This window comes from Electrona antarctica (genome assembly GCF_951216825.1).
Source record: "Electrona antarctica genome assembly, chromosome: 3".
Classification (NCBI taxonomy): Eukaryota; Metazoa; Chordata; class Actinopteri; order Myctophiformes; family Myctophidae; genus Electrona; species Electrona antarctica.
The window spans coordinates 13,456,244-13,481,243 of NC_136808.1; the positions used below are offsets into that span (position 1 = coordinate 13,456,244).

A 25,000-nucleotide genomic window follows, 5' to 3' on the forward strand; every position below is an offset into this window, starting at 1 on the left:
GTTTACCTTCTTCAGTGGTTCTCAAACAGTGGTCCTAGAGGGGGTTCCAGCCAGGTGGTCCCCATTCAGGTAATGATGGAGAATTGGTAACCAAATGGACCCATTAGATCTTTAACTCTTGACAGTGTAAAATTAAACCTTTCATTTTACATTAAACATCTGCATTACTAAACTAACAAGAAGTCTGCACAATGCAGAAGAGGTTTGTCTGTTGTCTCTCCATGGTACCACATCAATACAGCATGGAATTGTGGACCAAATCCTATATCCACTGTTCTACATCTATAAACATAATAAAACTTGTAAAAGTGTTTGTTTTATAAGCCTATATAAGCCATTGATTATTAAAGCCTCCATCATCAGATTACAACTATAGATGCATGAAAGAAATGTACATAATAAACAATAAATGTAGCTGGCTTGGCATGGCTGATGGAAGAATGAAACTGCTATTATGCAATCATTCAAAAATCAAAACCTGTGTGTGTGTGTGCGTGCGTGCGTGCGTGTGTGAATTGAGTGGTCAGAACTATAACAATATTAAATTGTTTATAGGATCAATATAAGTAAATTAATATATGATAACCCTTCCACAGTAGTAGCTTTTTCATATCTTCTATTTTTTGCATATTTTCCTATATAATGCCTCATTTGCATATTTTAAATGCATACAAATTTGTAATACAATAAATCATTGTCTTCGTGTAAGTAATCAACTGCATGGGGAAGTTTCATGGTGATAACAATTTAATTTTGTTTTAGTTAAAATCAAACAAATTAATTCATGCTTTGCCCTTTTCAATTGAATCACTATAATTGCCTTGTTTCTATATGAGAGAGAGTATTCATAAAAGATACATCTACGTATGCATTGTACTGTAGTTGTTCAGTACTGCATGATCTCTGTGATGAATGCATGCAATTCTAATAATCACTGCATGGTTATGTTCTGAATACAGATGAGCAGGAAAAGAGAATAGCCTGCATCAGTGGTTCTCAAAGGTGTGCGGGAAGTTGGGAACCCCCAGGTGTCCTTGGGGAGGTTCCAGGGGCCCCCAGCAATTTAAACACTTTAGCACTACTTAAAAAATAATAGCAGTTATACCTGTTATACAAGCCCTGTGAGCTTATATATATATACTATTTTCGAACATTGTGTTTGCCTATGACATGCACAAAATAGAAAGTGGTTAATTTCACTATATTCTGATAACTGGTTTAGTTTTGCCCACTCAATTCATAATTAACGTTACAATTTTGGAGCTCTGGTGATACCAACTGGTGATAAAGGGGACTGAGTGACATGAGTATTGTACCATTTTGTAAATGTGTTCTGCACCTATAATATTTGTGTCCTTGTATGCATCTTTGTGTGGACATAAATGGTTAAAATGTACGTGTGCGCGTGTGCGCGTGTGCGTGTGCGTGTGCGTGTGCGTGTGTGTGTGTGTGTGTATTCAACAGATGAAGTGGGAACAGAATGGATTCTGAAAGCCTTCAAATGGATCTAGACATGGAAGCAACCTCTCTACCGTTCTCTAATGTGACCAGTAGCGAGTGGTTGGACGACGGCAACGAAACCACTGGCAACCAGTTCCAACAGCCTGATTGGCAGGTGGGTCAAAGTATAGCCTAAATCAGTGTTTCTCAAAGTGGGGTCTGAGGACCCCCAGCAGGGCTGCATGCCAACCCCCCTGGATCCTGCAGGAGTCTCATGGACTTTGACTCCTAGCTGTGGACTCCTGAATTGTTATTGTCATTTTTTGCTATAATACTCCTCCAGATTCTGTCCAAAAATCCCGCAAATCGTTACACACTATCCCGTTACACACTATCCACACTGTCCAAAAATCCCGCAAATCGTTACACACTATCTCTATAGTCATGTGTTCAAGACGGATCTGTCCGATATTTCATATTCCATCATAATTGGCTAACATTGGCTTTCAAAGTTTGCAGGATTGGCCCGTTTTTAACAAAAAGCCTCAAATCATGAACGCACATTGAATCACATTGGCCTATTATAGCGCCACCAGGAGGCCACTTCCTGACCTGCCCTGGTGGAGACCTGTGCCCCGAGGGGCACTTTATCTAGTTTGTCTATCAAACTCCCCCAAATTCATCAGATATTACATCTATGCCTCTCGGTCGTCTCCCTAGGGAGGTCCTTGAGGCACGTCCCACTGGGAGGAGACCCCGGGGCAGACCAAGGCGCAGTTGGAGAAAACACATCGACTCACTGGCCTTGGAACGTCTCGGGATCCCCCAGGTGGAAGTTATTATGTTTCTCTGGAGAGGGAAGTATGGAACACTCTGGTGGAGCTGTTGCCCCAGCGACCTGACTACGAATAAGTGGTTGAAGATGGATGGATGGATGGATGGATGTCAGCTCCCAGTTTGAATGCTATCAATGCATTGAAAGAGACAAAACAAAATCACATTTAATCAGACCATGGAATGCTCTCAGTAGCCGTCAGTTGAATAGAAATTAAAACGAGACCTTTCTGCCTAGCCATCTGTGTCTGATGAAAGTGCAGCTTTCCATTCGTGAAATAATGAGCAATGCACTTACGGCATTTTTGAAAGCCATATGGTATACATTTAATTATAGTAAAATATAATAAACATTAGTATATTTTTGTGCTGCTTTTCCCTGTCCTCGACTCTCTTCTCCTCTGCCTAGACTAGAGAATACATTGCATTTGATACTTTTCTTTTGTGGTTCTTATAGCTTCTTCATTTACAATTTTTTCTCTGTAATATAAAAGTATAAAGTAATGCTTTTTTATTAAACATATACAGTACCGTACGTATGTATCTTTGTGATGTGTATACAGTGGAAGATGGTATTAGTAGAGGTATATGGATCCATGCAAAGGATCTCCTATACTATACTATACTGTACTATACTATACTATACTATACTATACTATACTATACTATACTATACTATACTATACTATACTATACTACTAATATTCTAGTTTCTACTATACTACTATGTTCTAGCCAGAGATGGACGATATTGAAATTATGACCGAATATCCCATCTCCGATTATTTTCAGGGCCATATCAGCCGATACCGATATATTACATTATTAATATTATATTATATTTATATTGAACTTCAATTTTGTTTTTCTGGTGAAGAGATGGTAAGCCCCCATCCCCACTAACAGCTGACAGAGAAAAATCCATTAATAATAATACATAGAATTTATATAGCACATTTCAAGGTACCCAAAGTCGCTTTACAGAACAAAATAATAAAAACAGTTTTATTAGAAAAATTAACTATAAAAAGTTAAAAGGTTAAAAACTAGAAACTAAGGTAGGCAGACAAAGTAGGGGGGTGGGGAATTATGTAGGGAAAGCAAGTCTGAAAAGGTGGGTTTTAAGTGTGCTTTTGAACGTTTCAAAGGTGGGGGCAGCTCTGATGTGAGTTCCACAGTGAGGGGGCGGCCACTGCGAAGGCCCTGTCACCCCAGCTTTGCTTGTTTGACATGTGGGGTTCCAGTTGGTTAGCAGTGCTTGACCTGAGGGAGTGGGTGGGGACATGGCGTTGGATGAGTTCAGAGAGGTAGCGGGGGGCCTGGTGCAGCTTTGTTTATAGGGCTTTGTATGTGATGGTGAGAACTTTGAAGTCAATTCTGAATTTGACTGGGAGCGGAGGACAGGTGTGATGTGGTCCCTGGATCAGGTTCTAGTGAGCATGCAGGCGGGCGGCAGAGTTTTGAACATACTGTAGTTTTTTGAGAACCTTGTTGGTGACGCCATACAGGAGGCTATTGCAGTAGTCGAGTCTGGATGTGATGAAGGCATGGATGAGTGTCTCAGTGGCAGTGTGTGATAGCATGGGACGAAGAGTTGCCGGTCACATTATTATTGCGTCATCAATATCTGTGAAAATAATCGGATTATTTGGAGACCGATTCGATGCCGATATGGCATTTTTATGGCCGATATGGCCATTTTGATACGCTACCGATTATATCGTGCATCACTAATTCTAGCTATACTCTTCACTCAGTCCCTTTGCTCAAGTGTGTTGAAATGACGACGTCCTCTCCTCTCCTCTCCTCTCCTCTCCTCTCCTCTCCTCTCCTCTCCTCTCCTCCTAGGTGGCTCTGTGGGCTATAGCGTATTCTCTGATCATTCTAGTTTCCGTTACGGGGAACGTCACAGTGATATGGATTATCCTCGCTCATCGACGCATGAGAACCGTAACCAACTACTTCATCGTCAACCTGGCCTTCTGTGACTTCTCCATGGCAACCTTCAACACGCTCTTCAACTTTGTCTACGCCCTTCATAACGACTGGTACTTTGGATTGGGCTACTGTCGATTCCAGAACTTCTTTCCAATCACTGCCATGTTTTCTTCAATATACTCGATGGCTGCCATAGCTGTGGACAGGTAAGGAAACAGTCAGAACGCCTGCTTACACATTGGGTCCATGCAGTGGTGGAAAAAGTACTAAAATGTTTAAAAGTATCAATACTGCAATATAGAAATACTCCGTTACAAGTAAAAGTCCGGAATTCAAAATGCAATTGAGTAAAAGTACAAAAGTATTGCCATTAAAATGTACTTAAAGTATGAAAAGTAAAAGTACTCATTAAGCAGAATGTCTCATTTCAAGTTTTCAAATGTATACAAATATTTTGAAACTATCAGATCTACAAGCTCATAATGCGTTGCATTGCGCATTACAAGCTTGTAGATCGTCTATTTTCAAATGGCCAAAATGTAGGACTGAACGATGGTTAATGTATGTTTTGTAATAATAATCAACAAATTAATCTACAAATTAACTAGTAACTAAAGTTTTCAAATAAATGTAGTGGAGTAAAATACAATATTTGCCTCTGAGATGTATAGTGGAGTAGAAGTAAAAGTACTGGAAATTAGAAATACTCAAGTAAAGTACAAATAGCTCACATTATTGTACTTAAGTACAAAGTAAATGTACTTAGTTACTATCCACCACTGTATCCATGATGTACGGATTGTATGCAATCTATTTGTTCTGTAAAACCTTCATTGTGCTCATAGTTCTGAATGCTGAACGGTTCATCATGCAACATTGATTTTCTATCCCATATTTTCATATTGAATTGTAGTAAAAAAAAATCACACCCGTGTGAAGTGAGGGGCGCTAATATATTAAAGTCTAAAACGGTGCCAACACAAACATTAAATTCTCTTTATTGTTAATGGCATTTAATGTTTGTGTTAGGGACAAGATGACAATATTCCCTTCATTGTCAATGGCGTTTTTAAAGCAAACATTGAACTAAAAACAAGCATTAAACCTGTAGGGCCTCAAAAAAGAAAAAGAAATCCCACTCAGCAGTTCATAAACCGAATTGATCCAATAATGACAGGCTATTTAAGGCGTGAACTGCCCACTGAGCAGCAATGTAACAGACCACAGGAATGGCAGAGCCATCTGTCTTGCTGCTCAGCAGTTAAAATCCAATTCATCTATCGATTTTGTCATTAGAATTGTACCAGGAGCTGTGGGTGGTGTGTGGCACTGCGTGGGACCCATCTTGTTACCTGGATACCATAATGATAGGGGTTGCGTTGTTGTAGTGACAGACGACATGTGAGCTTGTAGATCTGCTATGTTTTACTGAATGTTCGCCACCAAAATAGGGACACTATAGACGCCTTAACAGACGACGTCACACTGATAAGAAACAGCATGCGCATGCATAAAGGCAGCAGAAGAACACCACCTCTCATAAGATGCAATGGAAAAGTTCTAACTGCACTCACGTGTAAAAAATGCCCCATCAAACATTCAGATGCTGTTTTTCTCCCAGTGTGGAGGAAGAATGATTAGGATTTGTATTGTGATCTCTCGCCCTTGAAATATATAGTCCTTGGTTTCTGTTGTGTTTGAACAATAATAGTAATTCAAAACAATTGTCCTCAAAACCACACCTCCAGTCGCTGTGATAAGAACGGGAGGTGCGCTCATGATCACAGCAGCAGAGCCTGATTGTCCATGGCTGCACGCGCACCTGCAGCCCATCAAGTATAATTTATGCTTCGTCCCGTGATGGTGTCGCGCACGCAGACCTCTACGCTCACAACAGTCGCATCTGTGATGCGATGTGAGCTTGTATATCAGCTGTTCTCTGTGCGCAACACTGTTGCGCTTTGAAGTATAAATGTCTCCTTGGGTGCATCTCACTAGCCAACTCACAAGAGGAGGTTGAATGGACTGAAACCAGCGCTCCCCAAAACAACAGGTTTGGAGATCTGTTGGGAATTGATTACATGAAACAGTCAACCGTGTGCCCAGACCCAATATGTTTGTAAACAAATAATTGGTCTATAGGGTTCAAGTGGACATTTGAACTGATGAATGTCAGAGCTGTGTCATCTCTTGTGGGTTTATTATTTAAGGTGCACAGACAGAACCCTCTTGTGAACAGATGATATGAGTAATGACCTCAACAAAAGCACCACCTGGTCAACAAACCCCTGACGGGAGAAGGTCAGAATCAAAGTGGTAGTCAACAGATTGTCAGGGGTGTGTTTGGACCCATATGCGGAACTCACTTCAAAGTACACCAAGGTGGACAATTAACAAAGACTTTACTTACACTTAAACACGGTTATAAAACTGGTTGTTTCGAGGAAGCAATCTGATTGGTTGATACAGCCTTCTAGCTGTGCTTCAAACCAGCATCATGGAACACCTAATTCAAACAAAGAATTCAGCAGTGTTGTTCTCCCAGAGCGCAGCAGACTCGGTGGCTAGGCTAGCTACTCTCTTGGGATTTGTGGTCGTAGTGGCTTCATCTGTCATTTAACCCCCTAGTTTGACACGTCACATGCTACTTAAAGTACCAGTAAGATGCCTGAGGGTGAGGTTGTGTGCACTGGCCATATATGGAGTGTGTACAGGGTTTGCGCCTTTAACACTACCCTAGGTCACATGCCCGCGCGCTACGAGAACGAGACTGAATGAACGGAACGGGGGCGCTGTCCGCTGGTCGCGTCCGTGTGTAGCCTACCTCTGGCTTGTGAGAGACAAACAGTGCGTAGTTTGTAGCCCGCTGTGGGATCAGTCAACACCACACCATCCAAGAAGTGAGTGTTAGTATTTTGTACTAATTTCCGCGACGGACTGGGCTGCTCGTCCGACGCCCGGTTTCAGCTTTCCACTTTTTATGTAGCGGTTTGTTGGGGCGAGCTCGCGTCGGGGTGCCAGTCAGAGACCCCCAGTCTGACAAATAAGGTAAAATAATACCCGCCCCAACCACCGTACAAGGGATAGACAAATAAATATATCAACCCCTGGAACAAACAGTAGACACACAATAATACCATACAGAATCATAAAGGAAACACGCACAGACAGAGGACTTCATTTACCAGTGAGCAGTGTATTATGTTCAACAGTGAAACCAAACCCAAAATCAAATAATAAATGTTCAAATGTTTTCTTGCAGACAATGTTCAGTTCCCCTACGTGTCACTCAAGTGTGAACCAATAATGTGCACTTGCAGTATGACGCACAAATAATGTTCAGGCACGCAACACCAATATCAGACAGTTTAATGAATGTTCCCCCAAACAAATAAAATAACACATCAGTCAGAACGTCAGACAGTCACGGTCAGAGCGCTGTGGCATCCCTTACTGACAGTTGATGACGGTTAGCGTTTCCTCATCGAACCCTCCGAGAAGATTGACAGCGTCTCCAGCTGAAACCGGGCGTCGGACGAGCAGAAATTACACTCACTTCTTGGATGGTGTGGTGTTGACTGATCCCACAGCGGGCTACAAACTATGCACTGTTTGACTCTCACAAGCCAGAGGTAGGCTACACACGGACGCGACCAGCGGGCAGCCGAGTTGACAGCTGTCAACAGCAAACTCCTCAAAGTTTGCTGTTGCTGCACTAATAACTTTGGGGCAGGCCCGTCTAGAGTTTAAATGGACAGGTAGGTATCAGTCAAAAGGGAGACATCAAAGAGGAAGGATGGATGGGGAAGGACATATATCCATATACAAATATTGATGACATCAGGGATCTCCATATATGGGCTTAATTGCGACAGCAGGTCACATTTACTATGATATGATCCCTGATTTACTATGTCATAGTGACCTGGGCAAAATATATGGGGGCTTTCCCCATGTATGGGGTTTGTGAGTGACGTGACGTGACAAAAAAGCAAGGTTTCATAGTTAATTGCGACGGTCACAATAATAAAATTTAGAACATTTTTCCATTATATTGGTTGTTGATGGTACCCCAACTTTCAGCAGCTGTCAAAAATTCCCCTAGGGTGGTTGAATAGAAACCTCAAAGGAAGATTAGTAACTTCCCAATAAAAGCCTTGATGCGGCGTAGTGCGAGTCACGCTGTTATTGGGAAGGTACTATTCTTCCGGTTTGAGGGAAAGGATGTTCTGGTTTAGAGGGTTCCGGCCTGACTACAAAACAATGACTACAGGCTAGCCTGACTACCAGGCTAGGAAACCTCCCTGATGTTTCCCCCCCGAAACATCTGGGAGGCACCACGCGACCCAGGCGTGGCACACTCATGTCACATGTTCATATATATGGCATCATATATTGCTGCTGTTTGGGTCTTTCAAAGCTCTGATTAGTCCAATGCTCATACCAGTATGATGAATGGCTCCGCTATCTAGGCTCATTCTGAAAGCATGTTGTTATATTGGGTGGAGGATAGTAATTGTCACAGGAGGGACCATTGTCCCCTGCACTGTTACATCTGTGCAGACTCTGTGTAGATGATAATGAATCATGCGACGACTGCCTAGTCATTACTCTTCAATCAAGTGTGAAACCTGCCTGCATTGCAGCAATTCCTCCTCATTAATTTTCAATTTGTGGCACCACTGGGTTATATGACTTGGGAATTATAATTTCTATACTTTCCAAACATAAATGAAAGAACAACATATCAGAGGAATGTTTTTGGATTTGCACGGTCTACTCTAGTGTGCTGCTGCATAGGCCTGTCGCAACAGAAATGTAATGTTCCAATGTTCAAAAACACAATTAAATCCATAAAGGGGAGGCATCCAAAGGCGTCCTGTGGCATGGAATGAGTTATCTCCTTGACTGTCTGCCTAACCGCCCCCTAAGGTCCTCCACTGCTGGCCTACTCGAACTCCCCAAAAAGGTGGCTAGTAAGAAATATGGCGAGGCAGCATTCTGCTTTTATGGGCCAACAGCCTGGAACAAATTACCACTGCGGATCAGTTGGAGTGGTTTGCACCACTCAAAAATGAGGGTGCCTACCCTCTATAGACATTTTTGAGTGGTGCAAACCACTCCAACAACTGGCTTTGTACCCATGTTTGTTCGTACCAAAAAACGAGCATGGTTGCTATGGTTAGCAACCAAAAAACGAGCATGGTTGCTATGGTTAGTATGTGACGTCACTACACAATAAATGTGTAGTTGCACCACTCAGTTCACACAGGTGTGATTTTATTAAGACACAGCTTAAGACTCACCTTTTTACTCTTGCTTTTAGTTTTAAAATATCTGTTCTTATCTTTGTACCACTGCTTTTGTCTGATTTGACACTGCGCTATTGTTTTAACTGCATGCCAGTTTTAATGCTGTTTTTTCTTGCTTTTGTTTTTATTATCTTTTCTGCTCTGTAAAGCTACATTTATGTATGAAAGGTGCTATATAAATAAAGTTTATTATTATTATTATTATTGGTCGAAAATAGCAGATCTTCAAGTTTACAGTCACAATACGCCGCAACACAACATGTTGTGAGCTTGTAGATCTGCTATTTTCTCTGAAGATTGATGGTGTGAAGATTTATGGTGTAGAGATAAATGTTGCTGGAGGGAAAAATAGAGGGGATGTATAGACCAATGGTGTCAACAAAGTATATCGAGTTGAAGTTGTTGAACATCAGAACATTGCATGAGGTGCATACATACTGTAATAGATTGACATTGTGAATGTGTTCCAACTATCTGAGTCTCATGCACTGTCCAAATAACGGATCATTTCCACAATATGTAAGTTCTTTGGAAGGTATCTTTAGCAGTAGGTTAATCATTAAGTAAGCCTTGTCGAGCCATAGGGCAGGAGGCAGGAGAGCCTATCTCCCGTTTCTGTAACGTGAGGTCTTGCATAAAATTGGCATTTGCATAAAAACAAATAATCACAATCGTAAATTCAGTTGGTGTACGTGAAACAGGGTGGCTGTGGCTCAGGAGGTAGAGCAGGTCGTCCAATGATCCCTGGGTCGGCGGTTCGAATCCCGGCTCCTCCTGTCCACATGTCGAAGTGTCCTTGGGCAAGACACTGAACCCTACATTGCCTCCAATGAGTCGGTCGGTGTGAGCTCGCCATCATTGGTGTGTGAATGTGGGAAGTGAGGACGCTGCAGGCGTTGACTGTTCGCCACTTCACCTCCCAATGTATGAATGAATGAACCACTGTAAAGCGCTTTGAGCACTTGGAAAAGCACTATAAAAATGCAATTCATTATTATTATTATTATTTGCTGACCCTCTCACTCTCACCTACACACAATATGTAGGGAGGGACAAAAGTAATGTCATAGAATGATGTTCTCAGATAGGCTGGACTGATCTAGACAGACGGAGGGAAAGAGAGTGGGGTGACGTCGTCGAGGAAGGAGACTGAAGACTGATTTATCCTTTTTCAAACAATCCCTTTTATTGGCCCACACGGTCGTTGGCCCGAAGCATAAATTATCCTTGAGAAAGAAAGTGGCGAGAGAAAGAAGAAGGGTGCTGTCCGTGCTCTTAACCACTTGAACCCCAGCTATAGTGTCCCTATTCTGGACATGAAAATAGCAGATCTACAAGCTCACAATGTGTTGCAACATGCAACACATCTCATATAGTGAGCTTAATAGTTTTTCGGCAAAGAGATAGTGTGTAGAGGGACAAAAGGAGGGGGCCAATGAATGAAGTATATAGGGTATAAGTGGTTAAAATGCTGTTATTGTATTATGCGCGAGCACTGCGTAAATGTGTAAATTCAAAGTTTAACAAAAACGTAATATATGCACACGTACCGTAGGTCATCAGCGTGTGCTGTATGCATACATTACAGGCTATAGAGCCCATCTCTATGCATGTTGTTCTGCCGTTATGTGCGTGCGTGTCGATGTGTGTGTGTGTGTGTGTGTGTGTGTGTGTGTGTGTGTGTGTGTGTGTGTGTGTGTGTGTGTGTGTTTGTGTGTGTGTGTGTGTGTGTGTGTGTGTTCCAGTATAGTTGTATTTGTTTACAGGATTCTTTGTACACTTGACAGCAGTAAATATGCAATGTGCGTGCATGGGTTTTCATGTGTATGTCCATGGTTAATTGGTTAAATGGTTAATTAACATGATTAATTGTGCATGATGTATGATGATGTCTGTTTGACTGTGAAAATGGCATTTTCTAATGTCAGTCAGGAACACACAGAAAAGGACGTTTTTTCTCTCTTTTTTAATTGGAATGTCTTTGTACAGGGGTATTGACTTTGACGTTTTATTATATTATATTTTAGAATATTACTGAATTGATTGAACAGAGAGAAAACCCAGACATACCAATGAGGTGTTTTTTTATCTTCATGTAAATGATGGATGAATAGATTAACCTTCAAGTATTTTACCTTCAACAAGGCCATACTATTTGTACTGTAGGTTGTGTGATTCATGAGGTGCTGCAAAGCCTTTTCTCATAACTGTCAAAACATGGATGAAAAATCTGCTTTCTTACGATGTTTACAAGTATGAAAAATGTGTAAACAAAGTGTTGAAAAATTGCATCTTGACTGTGACCGTTATAAATGGATTTTATTTTCTTCTTACAGGTACATGGCAATTATTCACCCTCTGAAACCCCGCCTCTCTTCCACCTCTACCAAGGTTGTTATTGGTCTAATTTGGGCTATAGCATTCTCGCTGGCTTTCCCCCAGTGCTACTACAGCGTAACCAGATTCTACTACCCCAGGACTGTGTGCATGGTCGACTGGCCTGATGATTATGGAGGAAAACATCAATTAACGTAAGTGAGATAGTATAATATAGACAAACAGACAGACAGATTCTTATTATTATAATTATGATTAGGACTGACATTTACTTGCTTGACCAGTAGGTCTACATATATTTGTTGATTCACTCTCATCTGCATATCTTTGCTGTCTGGAAGAAACCGGCTAAGATGCTAGTGGAGTTAGGAGGTTTTTGTCGAAGCGCTTTTTAATACTTTTCATTGGTTCAATATTTTTTTAGGGGGGCTAGCCCCTCCTATATTCAGCTATTAGTGTAGATTTTCGTCTTACACAAACATTAAATTCCCATTGACAATTAATGGAGAATTTACGTCATATGTGGATGAGCAAATTGGCTATTTTTGTCATACACAAAGAAAATCGACATGTTACGTCATGATGATATACGATGATAAGAGTGCCCCTCACTTTTATTTAACCAACACACAGACGTAAAGGGTGTTCAATAGCACTGATTTATATAAAGGATGGCTAACGGGTGGAGTTATCTGGTTTGGCAGATAGTTTGGTTTGGCAGATAGTTTGAGGATCCAATGGAGTTAGGCACTTTTAAATACTTTCCATTAGTTACATTTTTTTAACCAACACACAGACGTAAAGGGTGTTCAATAGCATTGATTTATGAAAAAAATAAATCTAAATGTCAAAAATGGAGTTAGGTGCACATGGTTTCCTCCAGGCAGCAATGATAAGCAAGCACTGATATACTTGACGCCATGGCCATCCACCTACCTTTCCAGATAAAGACTGACACCTGTGCACAATTAAACAAATCACATCTGTTGTTTTCCTACTCATCCTGCTTCTCTTTTCCATTTCTCATATCTTGTGGTTCTTGTCATGTGTCCAGTATTTTACTGACTACTACTGAGTCTAATCTAGACATGCATCTGTTGTGGCTTTCCTATGCATTCTGTGCATTTCCATTGCTCACATCTTGGTCTGTGTCCAGAAGACTGTATATTCTCAATGTGTGTAAATAGCCTAGAACATAGTTTATGTGATACTGCCTGGTGTCATCTTGTTCTCCGCGCCCACGACTCAACTGAAACATCACTCACACACACACACACACACACACACACACACACACACACACACACACACACACACACACACACACACACACACACACACACACACACACACACACACACACACACACACACACACACACACACACACACACACACACACACACACACACACACACACACACACACAGTAAACTCCCCCTTTGTTTGTGTAAAACCAATTTAAATCAATGAAGGGCTGTGATCTATAACTTTTCTGTTTCTTTATAGTTACCAGTTGGCAGTGATATTGTTGATCTACCTGCTCCCTCTACTGGTGATGATGGTGACCTACAGTTTGGTTGGACAAACACTGTGGGGGGCCCACATTCCTGGGGAGGCAACAGAACATTATCACAACCAGATTACTTCTAAGAGAAAGGTTACACTCTGCACTGTTTTTCGAGAATTTTAAGAGGTTTTCTGTTGAATGAATTACACACAAATAAGCTGAAACTTGCTAGATTCAACTTCACATAATGGGGTGCATACTTGCAGTTTAGACTAGTCATTGGTTAGACATGGGAATGCTGGTCTGTGGACACTGGACACTTCAGAAATCCACTACCAGTGACATCATCGTTAGGCTTTTTATTTTTATTTTTCAAAGATTTCAAATACTTTTTTTTTTATTAACGCGGCCGCGAGAACAATGGATTCCATACCGTGCCAATGTTCCACTGAGGAATAGAAAGCCTGCTGTTTCTATTAGCTTGAAATTGGTAGGCGGGTTTCTGTCACCTCTGTCACCTCTGACTGAGACACAGACTGAGTAGACAAAAATGGTACCATATTATCATGAGCATTTCTAAGGACAGATTATATGAAGCTAGGTTGAAAATGGCTGGAGTCTTCCTTAAGCTGATGATCACTATGCTCTGAATGAAATGGAGCTTATCTGAATAAAAGAAAAGAAAAGAAAAGTACAAATCTCAGACAACCTCTCTACAGGTGGTCAAGATGATGGTTGTCGTGGTGATGACCTTTGCCCTGTGTTGGTTGCCCTATCACATCTACTTCATACTTGGGTCGTTCAAAAAAGACATTTATAAGCAACACTACATTCAACAGGTCAGTGTCGCAATGTTTTTCTGTCTGTAGTTGTCTGTTGTTAGTTGTGTAAACTGTAAAGTAACTAAGTACATTTACTTAAGTACCGTATTAAGTACAATTTTGAGGTATTTGTACTTTACTTGTACTTTACTTGAGTTTTTCCAATATCCAATACTTTTACTTCTACTACGTCAAGATCCAAATATTGTACTATTGTACTCCACTACATATACTTGACAGCTTTAGTTACTAGTTACTTTGTAGATTTGGATTATTATTATTAAAAACTCACACTCGTGTGAGGGGCACTCTTATCATCATACATCATCACATTCCGTGCTCAGCCAATTAAATAATTTCCACGGTACACACAGACACACAAAGCTGGGCATAGGAGGGGCTAGCGCCCCTCAAAAAAATATAATGCTCATTTCCCACATTGTTCAGTTTCTGACAGCCTACAAACATGTGCGCCAATGGTTCCACAGTCTAGATGAGAACTGGTCCATTATGACAGTCTTGATGTAATTTACTGACCCAGATGTGAACCTGTACATGAGGTTACATAGCACAGCAGAGCAGGTGGGTACCTCGACACCAACAACTCTTTGTATTCTTTGAGTTCTATCAGTCATGGCTGCCAATTCCTATCTGATGATGATGACACTGCCAGTAGTGCCATGACATTGCAAACAATGCCCCTCCAGTTGTGAAATACCAGTTGTACACACTACACTGTATGATTTCATTGGGGTATTTAAACAGCTGCATTTGTCGTTTCTGGATTTGGTTGATGGACAGTCTCGGAACTAATCATTTTAGTAATGGCCGGAATTACTATCAATGCCACAAAACTGGGCATAGGAATATTTTAGTATTTAGTATTTAGAATTTAGTATTTCTTTTACTTTTGGTACTTTAAGTACATTTTGATGCTATTTGAATACGTTTGCTCTTCTACTAAAGTACATTTTGAATTAACTATTCTGTTTCCTCCTCAGGTCTACCTGGCTATATTCTGGCTTGCTATGAGTTCTACCATGTACAACCCTATCATATACTGTTGTCTCAATCAAAGGTAGTTCTACCATGTACAACCCTATCATATACTGTTGTCTAAACCAAAGGTATGAGTTCTACCATGTACAACCCTATCATATACTGTTGTCTAAACCAAAGGTAGTTCTACCATGTACAACCCTATCATATACTGTTGTCTAAATCAAAGGTAGTTCTACCATGTACAACCCTATCATATACTGTTGTCTAAATCAAAGGTAGTTCTACCATGTACAACCCTATCATATACTGTTGTCTAAATCAAAGGTAGTTCTACCATGTACAACCCTATCATATACTGTTGTCTAAATCAAAGGTATGAAATGGATATTATTGTGAAATATTTAATATTCCGGCTTTCATTGTCTAGGCTTTTGAGCGCTCTGTACACATTTAGGCTATAACCCGAGCAAACCCAGTGTGTCTGACATCATTAACTTACAGTAGCTAAAAAGCTAGCTATAGTTTTATCACCCCTACTTCTAACACTCAAGTTGTGTACAAACAGGTCGTTTCGAGAAAGCAATCTGATTGGTTGAAAGAGCTCTGTTCTCCCAGAGTGCAGCCGACTGGTCGTAGTGGCTACATCTGTCATTAAAAATAATAATAATAATCTTGTTAAACAAATCTGCCTAGTAAAGCCCAAAACACACCAAAGGGTCGGGCCCGACCCGACCCTTTGGTGTGTTTTGGGCTTTACTAGACAAAACGGGTACAGGCTTTAGTTCCGACACTATTATTGGTCCGACATTCATTAGACCGACAACCTACCTCAAACCCTAACCTAACCATAAGGTTAGGTTAGCACGGGAGCAGCGCATGTTCGAGCGCTAGTCCGACCGTTGTTCCCGCATGTCGGACTAATGCTCCGTCGGAATTGCCATCGGATCCCGGCAAAACATGTTTAAGGTCGACCACACCAATGCAACTCCTTGCAACTTAATGAGTTGCAATGGTGTGGTTTACCTACCTACCTAAGATAGGTTGAAAAGTGGTCCTTTAAGACGTGTTAAAAGTAGCTATTTTGCATGGATATGAATACAGGTGTGGCTTGAGTTGAGATGTATTTTGACTTGCCCGTTGGTGTGCCATGGGCACAAAACGCTTGAGAACCACTTCCTGACCTAATCTAAATATCCCTCTCTCTATCCTGCTTCAGGTTCCGCGCCGGGTTCCGTCGTGCATTCAGGTTTTGTCCCTTCATCAGAGTGTCAGAAGAGGACAAGATGGAACTGCAACACACACACACCTTCAGAGTCACCATGACACGCAGCACCCGAACTGACAGTACGAAAACACCCACCAACACGCACAACACAACCCTCGACAAGCACACAAAGCTCACCGCTCAGCTGAGCACACAGAGTGACACATGCGCGCCGCTCAATATGTACACATCCTTAAACGCACAAAATACACACAACAAGATACATGCTGTGGAGAAGCACGTGGACATCAAATCCCAGACGGCCAAACTTATTATTGAACACGACCGTTGACATCTAAAATGGATTTGCTGCTATCACTATCGGTCCATATACCAAGCAGTATTTGCTCACAGACAGGTTGTGTGATTTCACTACAACCAATCAAATCTCATCATGGTTTCGGTGTAGCCGATAAGAGGATGTATTATATACAGTGGGTACAGTATTTACAACACTGGATCAGTACTGATAAAAGTAACAACCGTTTATAAGACATCCAGAGTTCAGCCAAACCAAACTGTCTGCTTCTATCCAGGACCTACAGTACAGTCAATGAAACAACAAACAGTGTCCTTCAGAGACATGAAATGAATTGTTCATAGAAGCTGTGGAACTTTATACATTATTCACAGGTCAGTGTGGGGGAATTCAACTCTCAACCCAATTACCCTCGATCAAATCTGTGTCATTACTTACTGGACATTGTTGGTGTTTCACACCATCTGTCCATTTGGTCCATTCACTCTACTTCCTTCATTCCTTCCTCTGTCAATTTTTAGGAGGGCAGCTATGCATTGTGGGTATTGTAGTTAAGTAGAAGAATCATGAACTGTGGTACTGGGTACTGTTTTCCCAGATAAATGACTGGAGGACCGTTCCATGGCATCAGCACCAAGCCTTATTACTGTACCATCTTTTTCTGTGTCTTCTTTCAGCACTGGAAATTTGTAACAACCTTTCAGACAGTAAATTCATTCTATTTGGAGTTGCATTTAAAGGAGCCAAATGACACGCTCAATTTCATTGTAATGTTTTTTTTGTTGGAATGTTAATTTCATTTGTTCCTCAGTTTATGTAACTATAAAACAACACATTTATTTGTAAGAATAGTGGTCAAATATTAATTGCAACTTATCTTCGTTAAGTACTAGCTAGGGTTTGCCAGCCCGAAGCCCCTTTCTCCTTTTTAGCGCCTTTATTGGAAGCAATTTTATGTATAGCTAACAACACAAACTTATTTGGTTATTTATTGGTTATTTTGTCAGTATCCTTCAGATATGGTTCCCTGTAAACAGAATGAGTGAATTTATTTATCTGTCATTTACCTGTACAGTTCAAGCTTTTGCGCAGAATCATTATTAGATCAAATCCTTTTTTGCTCGGCTATAATTATGCTTCCATAGAAAGGAAATCATTCTGGAGAAGTGAAAGTCCTAGTTTTCCACCAAGTCTGTTTCATTGCTCTGCTGCTGTGAATGATGAAAAAGACGCAAAGTCTGGCTTTATAGAAACTCATACAATTACACATTTATGACTGACATATACAATTGAACTTAATGTCACTCAGCGATTTCACTGGGTCCCATACTATTTTAATGAAATATCAATGTTAATCTTATCTGTTATCGACACAATGGTCGTTTGAATTGTAATATATACAGAAACATTTGTTCCATGGATATATATTACTCATATTGTGCTTTAATTTTTTCATACTGTATATTGTGTGACTTCACATCTTCCTATACAATGTTATTTTTTTATACTCGGTGTTGTACAGTAGATTAATGTTCAAGAAACACAGTTTAGTGGTATATTGTTGTAGACAAAGTTGTGACTTGTACGATGGTTAATGTGTAAAGTAGGATCACACAGCTGTAAATACATGTGCCTACCACGTCACAACTAGCTCCGACTGACCATCAGACGTCAGTCAATCCCCCGCCTCCCCAATCCCCTCTCCCTCGCTCGCTGCCTTACTCTCTTCCACAATGTTAAGTTACACCTATTTCCTGTTAATAACCTGGGTAAAATGTGCAGCATTGGGAGGTAAAGGGGAGACACTATTGTGAAGAGACGACAGGATGAGGAGAGGTGTTGTTGCTGCATATTTGTCGAGAGTAATGGCTGTGTGCAATATTGAACAGTCAAAACTATTTGGATCAACATGCAAGTATCAACAGAATAATTATGTCATAGGTATGGGGGCCTCATATTTGATCTTAACACGAACCTCCAGATTGCTAAGGCCGCCATATATGAAGATCACGACACTGACCTCATTCAACCCTGGATAGCCATATATGGAGAAGACTGGATCATCACCTACTGTAGATCTGCATACAGTATATGGAGCCGGCCAGCAACTCTATATCTGACCTCAAACCCTTAGATCTCCATATATGGAGCTGACCAGTTCTGACATTCCAGATGTTGATCCCTCCCCACCTATCCTTCCTCTTCGATGTCTCCCTTTTGACTGATACCTGTCCATTCAAACTCTAGACAGGCCCGCCCCAAAGTTATTAGTGCATCCGTGCCCGGCAGCCGGCAAAAACTAGAGTTCTCAACAGGCCCGAAAATTAAGGCCTGGCCTTATCTGGGCCCTAACTGGGCTGGCCTGAGGTAGCCTGGTTAATAAACCAGACCGAATCAGCCGAGCCAGGCTAGGCCTGAGGCCCCGTCTGGCCTTACTTATTGGCACACATTATTGGCACACAAATGTAGACACTAAAGGGCCTTTCAAACGAGAAGCGATGTAACGTGCCTATAGTTCATTTTCAATGAGACCTGCGTTTTTTTGCCTGTACGCGTGGAGAAGTCGAGGGGCAACATCGCAAGCGTGAGCGCGGCCCGTGAATTTGTTGCGCGCGTGCTCGTTTCGTGCAAACGCCCGCGACTCACCAGGCCTGGATTCTGTTTAGCTTTTTTTTACGCTTGCGTTGTTGCACTCCTCTTGATTAGACCTGTAGCACAGGGGTTCTCAACCCGTGGGTCGCGACCCCTCGGGGGGTCGCCAAATTATTTTAGGGGGTCCCCAAATTATTTTCAAAAAAAAAAGATTTTTTTTTAATTTTTATTTTCACGATTTTTTAAAAATAGCAGACCTACAAGCTCGTAGCCTTCAATAGCTAAATTATAACAATGCTTAAAACACCAAAAGGGGTTCCCGCCCAAAATGGTTTAAGGTTATTGTAGCAGTCAATTTATATTGGGGGTCGGGAGGGGGCGGGGCGGGGGTCCCGAGACATTGCCAAAGCATTTCCGGGGGTCCCCGGCCAAAAACGTTGAGAACCCCTGCTGTAGCAGACCTGTCCTTGATCCATGCGACAACATGTGCGTTCATCGCTGACTGTTTGAAAGGACCTTTACTGGTGTTTACTCCCTGAAGCAAACACTTATTTCACCTTCCTCACTGCACTGTATTTATTATGTCGCTTGCTCTAAAGTACATATACTGTACATTGGATTGGAATGGTGACATCTGTGAATTTTTTGATCATTTGTAACCTGAACTTCTTGAGTTGCAAATAAAACAAATCATATAAAACCTCATTGTCACGGTTGGTGGCTCTGCCTATAGTATACCACAAACGAGCCGTACCTTTGCCAAACTCATCCTAGATCCAATCTTCAAGGTATGTTGGAAAGTAACTAAGTACATTTACTTAAAGGACAACTTTACCTTTTTGGTAACACTTTATATTAAGGTCGTCTTTATAATGCATTATAGCGCATTTATAATGCATTATAATGTGATTATAAGGCATTATAACACTCGTTATAAATGTTTGTAATCATGTATAACAACTTATAACTTATTTTAAGTGCTGGTCATAATGCATTATTATGCTCAGTGGAACAACACATTATAACTATTATAACTTAGGTGGTTATAAAGGCACATAAGGAGGAAGACGTTTTTCAAAAAAGTGTACAGTATTTGTTAAAATGTCGTTTTTATGTGGGCACCCCCACCAGTTCATTAAGTATGCCTGGTTTGCCTGGTGGGTGGTGATCCACCTGAACTTAAGCCGCACCCACAGCTGTAGTTGTATGATAACGGGGGAGGGGTTAGGGGAAGGGCTGATAATTGGCACGTTTGTCAAGGGTTCAGCCTCCAGGAAGAAACCCTAAACAAAAGGGAATACATCAGTGCACATAAAAACTACTCCAGGGTGTCAAATGAAGTACTGTCACCTCATAGACACCTGAAAAAATACAAAAATTGTGGCACTCCATCTTTAAATCTAATTCTCTCTTGCCACTCAGGTTGAAATCTTCTGAATTCCTGGAGTATGCACCACTTCATGATTCTTATGATAGGGCCTACCAAGTCATTATTAGGGATGTACCGACCAATCATGTTTTTTTTGCTCCCGGTCCGATTCCGATCATTTGATTTTGAGTATCTGCCTATACAGATTTTCCCCGATACGATATTTATATAGAACACTTGTGCCATATCACAATAGTACAATATCCAAAATCACAGATATTATCCATTCTAATATCATGATGTGGATATAATATTGATACTAGGGATGATCGGATCGGGACAACCTTAATTATTATTATCGAGTCATTATTGTGAGAGGGGTGTAAGTTCTAGATAGGTGAACCAGCTGTTGGGCATCTTTGGGCTATGTTACACATGAGTAAAGGTTTTTACAGTTTGCCCTATTTTATACCCTACACCTCGTCAATTAAGTACTGTATAGGGTTTAACCTATTCTGGACGGGAAAGGTTTTAACTAAGCATTATGTTATACTTTAGCTATTGAAAAATAGCAGACCTACAAGCTCATAGCACGCCACCGAGTGGCGCGCTATGAGCTTGTAGATCTGCTATTTTTGAAAAATTGTGAAAATACGGCACAAATCTTTGAATATATATTCTTTCAGAAGACTTTCTTTTTTTATTTCGATGTCAGGTCTAAATGGGTTAAGTGGTTAAAAACAATAGGTCGGGAGTGACTTATTGTCAGAATCAGACGATAACATTACACGCAAGAGTAACCCCTCGGAGATGGATGCTGAGGTGGAGTGCCACACCTACCATCAGCTGAGCTCCCAATACTTACCACACCACCTGCACCCAAGTCGTGCTCCTAAATACGCTGAGTTGGCGGTGCCCGGGATCGAACTCATGAACTCGTGGTCCAAAGGCACGAGCTCTACCGACTGAGCTGCCCGGACACAAAAATGTGGATAGTGAAGCTTTTGGATGGTTTCAGTTGCTCAATTACTGAAGGCTACAAATATCCTTTACCTTTTTACTCCCAATGATTTTAGACAATGAATAATTGTACACTGTGATGTGGTCCAAACAAAATCCAAATAAGAATGTCATCAGAATTGAAACACAGCTGTTTTTATTAAGTGATTGATTGACAAGTTGTGAACAGAAACACAAGTTGGGGAAACTGACTACCGTGACTAGGATGGAAAAGAGACCATCACCTATAGATAAGAAGTATTAATCTTTGCTGTGCTAAAAGGTTTCATTCATAGCCAGAATTTGACCCAGTACAGTCAAACACCATCACCAAGGTAACAACAACTAAAATAATCTCTACACTGCATCAGGGGTTACCATAAACCATAAATAACCTCTGCTTCAGCAGTCACAAAATGATAACGCTTCTCTTCTAATTGTATGCAGTACCTTCAAGTTTGACCAAATAGTGTCTGCTTCTAGAATAGATTACAATAAACACAGGGGACAACATGATAAAACACATTTTATCTGAGGTACTGTTGCTACTTGATTACCATATTTGTATGAATTTGACCCCTGGTCGTTTCCGTTTTACGGGCATACATAAGCTTTCTGTATGTATGAGGTTGCATGTTTTACAGTGTTTGTTATTAAGACATTAAAACAACATCTGAATGTGTTAAATGTCAGGAACAGCAAAAGGAGTGCATCTGACTGGGTAAGTATAGGAGGAGCTTTTTATTTTTTGTCAAATTGTTATTATTCCCTTTAAGCTTTCCACTACTGAAGCCATAGTATGTTTCGTCTCACTGGCATGTTATAGCTTCAATTTGTGAATTATTATCGCCAATAAATAACTGAATATATGCCGAATGATGTTAAGAATGCTACCACATAGTAATGCTATGGAAGGCATTGTTACATATTATGTGGCTATATGGTTCAACCAAACACTGTATACAAATGGCTCTGATTGATCAATGATCAATTCTACAGAGTCAAATATAGGTGGTATTTGGATTTTGGACATATACTATAGTATTTTACAGTACACCAAAGTAGTGCAGTAAAGATAATTAAATGTAACACTGAATCTTAACATTCAGCAAGCAGGTCACTACTATGCATGGCTTTCCACATGCACAGATCTCGCTATAGAGGGTATGCGTGTGACATCATCATCAAACCAGGAAGTTATGCAGGAACGCCTACTGAGTGGCAAAAAACTACTTTCTGGCCTTGACAGCCCATACATCCACAGTTCCACACAGAAAAGTCTTATCTGATTGCATTAAACAACATTAAACAATGTTAAACTCACTTTGCCACTCAATTTGCCACTCGATGTGCCATTCACTTTAAGCATGCGCATACTCTCTATTGAAGAAGTCCCTCTTGTCAAGCTGATAAATGATAGTTCGATATCTGAGAGGAATAGCTTTGTAAATCCTCCAGTGCAGGACAGATACAGGGTGAGAGACATTATGGCTACAACTGCATACATCGGCATTGCAGTAACAGTAACATTCACCCAGTACAAAAATAAAAATAAATAGCACAATTTTATATATGATAATGTATTATGCCTGGGTGAGAGATTATAAACTTTTAAGGAAAAGCATTCCCTTTTATTCCCATTGGTTATTTGCTTTCAAATTATCTGACACAGCAGAGCAGACTTTGTCAATGACTCTCATCTAAAGCAGCTTATAAATACCCCTCCAGCAATTACACATTTTGCTAGGAACTAATTACTCATTTCATTGTTCCATGCCTTGTTGAGCAGGACTGCACAACCAAATATGTTTCCACCTTTCATTTGCAATTAATATTATGATGACATTGGAGATACAGATGAATAGTCTGATAAATACCACAGGTTTGGTATGCAAGTGTTTTCAGAGCTAATTTAATTCTGAGAGTATATAAATTGAGTTCCATTTGTAAACTCCCAGCATTACAAATGGATACATTAACACTGAGGATTTTAATGTGTAGTGCTATAATGCTCCCCAGAAGTTGGATCAACATTTGGATCCTTGGTGTAGTGAAGATGAACTAAGGTGGGGAGCATTACAGGAGTGTGTAAATGTCTCTTCATGATTATTATTTTGTTTTGGTTTGTTCTCTACCTGCTCAATGTGCAAGTTATATCTCTGTATGCTTAAACTTAGTGAATGCAGACAAACCGTGCAAAATCTTAAAAGTTATAGCTGGTTTGTGTTAAAATGGCAAAATTACATCTAAAACATAGTGCTTGACTGTATTATGTCACACGGACATGGACAAAGCAGTCTCTCTCCATCTCTGCCATGTGTACACAGGCTGAAGCAGCTATTGGAGTGTGATCAGTTTCAAGCTGTGCTCGATTTCATTATGGAAGAGAAGAGGAGAGGAGAGGAGAGGAGAGGAGAGGAGAAGAGAAGAGAAGAGAAGAGAAGAGAAGAGAAGAGAAGAGAAGAGAAGAGAAGAGAAGAGAAGAGAAGAGAAGAGAAGAGAAGAGAAGAGAATGGTGGACCCAATGGAGGATAGCAGATTACAAAGAACAGGGAGGTGTACGCGGCCACAGCAGAGAAAGACAACAGAGACTGTGTAGTTTAACTACTGTTGAGCTGAGCAGCAGCGAGCTCCTCTCTCATCCGACAGCCAACAGCTGTAATGAGAGCAGCCCCTTTCCCACTCCCGTCCTCTGACAGCAGGAAGGTGACGTTACAATGAGGGGCGAGCACCTTCACGGTCTCATCCATGACCTTGGAGAAACTATAGGGGGAGAGAGAATAAAAGACAGTGTGAGAAAAGTGATGAGACTGTCTGGAACATCATCTTGAAACAACAACAGACATTATAAACCAGTGGTTTTCAACTCATTTCATATCAAGGTCCATTATTTATTCAGCATTTAAGCCACGGACCACCACTTGATGACATTAAGCCTTGCAGACCCAAGATTTAGAATATTTTGCAGCCGTGCTCGGGAATCAATTTTAGTTGATCTAACCCTTTATGCTGAGTGCCAAGCAGGGAGGCATTGGGTTTCATTTTGACAGTCTTTGGTATGACCCGGCCGGGGATCAAAACCTGAAACCCCCCAGTTTCAGGGTGGACACTCTAACCACAAAGCCACTGAGCTGGTTGTGTATGCACTGTTAATGTGGCATTTTACAACTGAGACTAGGCAAATAGGCCCAAATGGACCACTATAGATTTGTACACGCTCAGCGTTAAATTACCACTCCCTCCCACAGTGCAGTGCGAGGGATGGCTAATGAATGCTACTCACTGTGGGTGCAGCTAATGGCTAATGAATGCTACTCACTGTGG

General features: G+C 40.9%; 2 protein-coding genes across 3 annotated transcripts in view; one reads left to right on the forward strand and one right to left on the reverse strand.

The window, feature by feature from the left end:
• The window catches only part of tacr2 (tachykinin receptor 2), an 18,854-nt gene extending 1,313 nt beyond the window's left edge, over positions 1–17,541 (forward strand). Inside the window, exons 2-9 of one of the 2 annotated variants that reach the window (XM_079496704.1) lie at positions 16–69; positions 1,465–1,615; positions 4,123–4,418; positions 11,861–12,055; positions 13,370–13,520; positions 14,090–14,209; positions 15,193–15,269; positions 16,410–17,541. In XM_079496704.1, coding sequence (XP_079352830.1) covers positions 1,481–1,615; positions 4,123–4,418; positions 11,861–12,055; positions 13,370–13,520; positions 14,090–14,209; positions 15,193–15,269; positions 16,410–16,749 — 1,314 coding nt within the window. In that variant the 5' untranslated portion in view covers positions 16–69; positions 1,465–1,480 and the 3' untranslated portion in view covers positions 16,750–17,541. The remainder of the gene's footprint in view (positions 1–15; positions 70–1,464; positions 1,616–4,122; positions 4,419–11,860; positions 12,056–13,369; positions 13,521–14,089; positions 14,210–15,192; positions 15,270–16,409) is intronic. The other variant, XM_079496705.1, reaches the window with a different exon arrangement.
• A 4,275-nt stretch (positions 17,542–21,816) lies between these two features.
• The window catches only part of LOC306920779 (hexokinase-1-like), a 43,987-nt gene continuing 40,803 nt past the window's right edge, over positions 21,817–25,000 (reverse strand). The window contains exon 21 of the mRNA XM_079497656.1: positions 21,817–24,439. Within this exon, the coding sequence (XP_079353782.1) occupies positions 24,277–24,439 (163 nt within the window). The 3' untranslated portion in view covers positions 21,817–24,276. The remainder of the gene's footprint in view (positions 24,440–25,000) is intronic.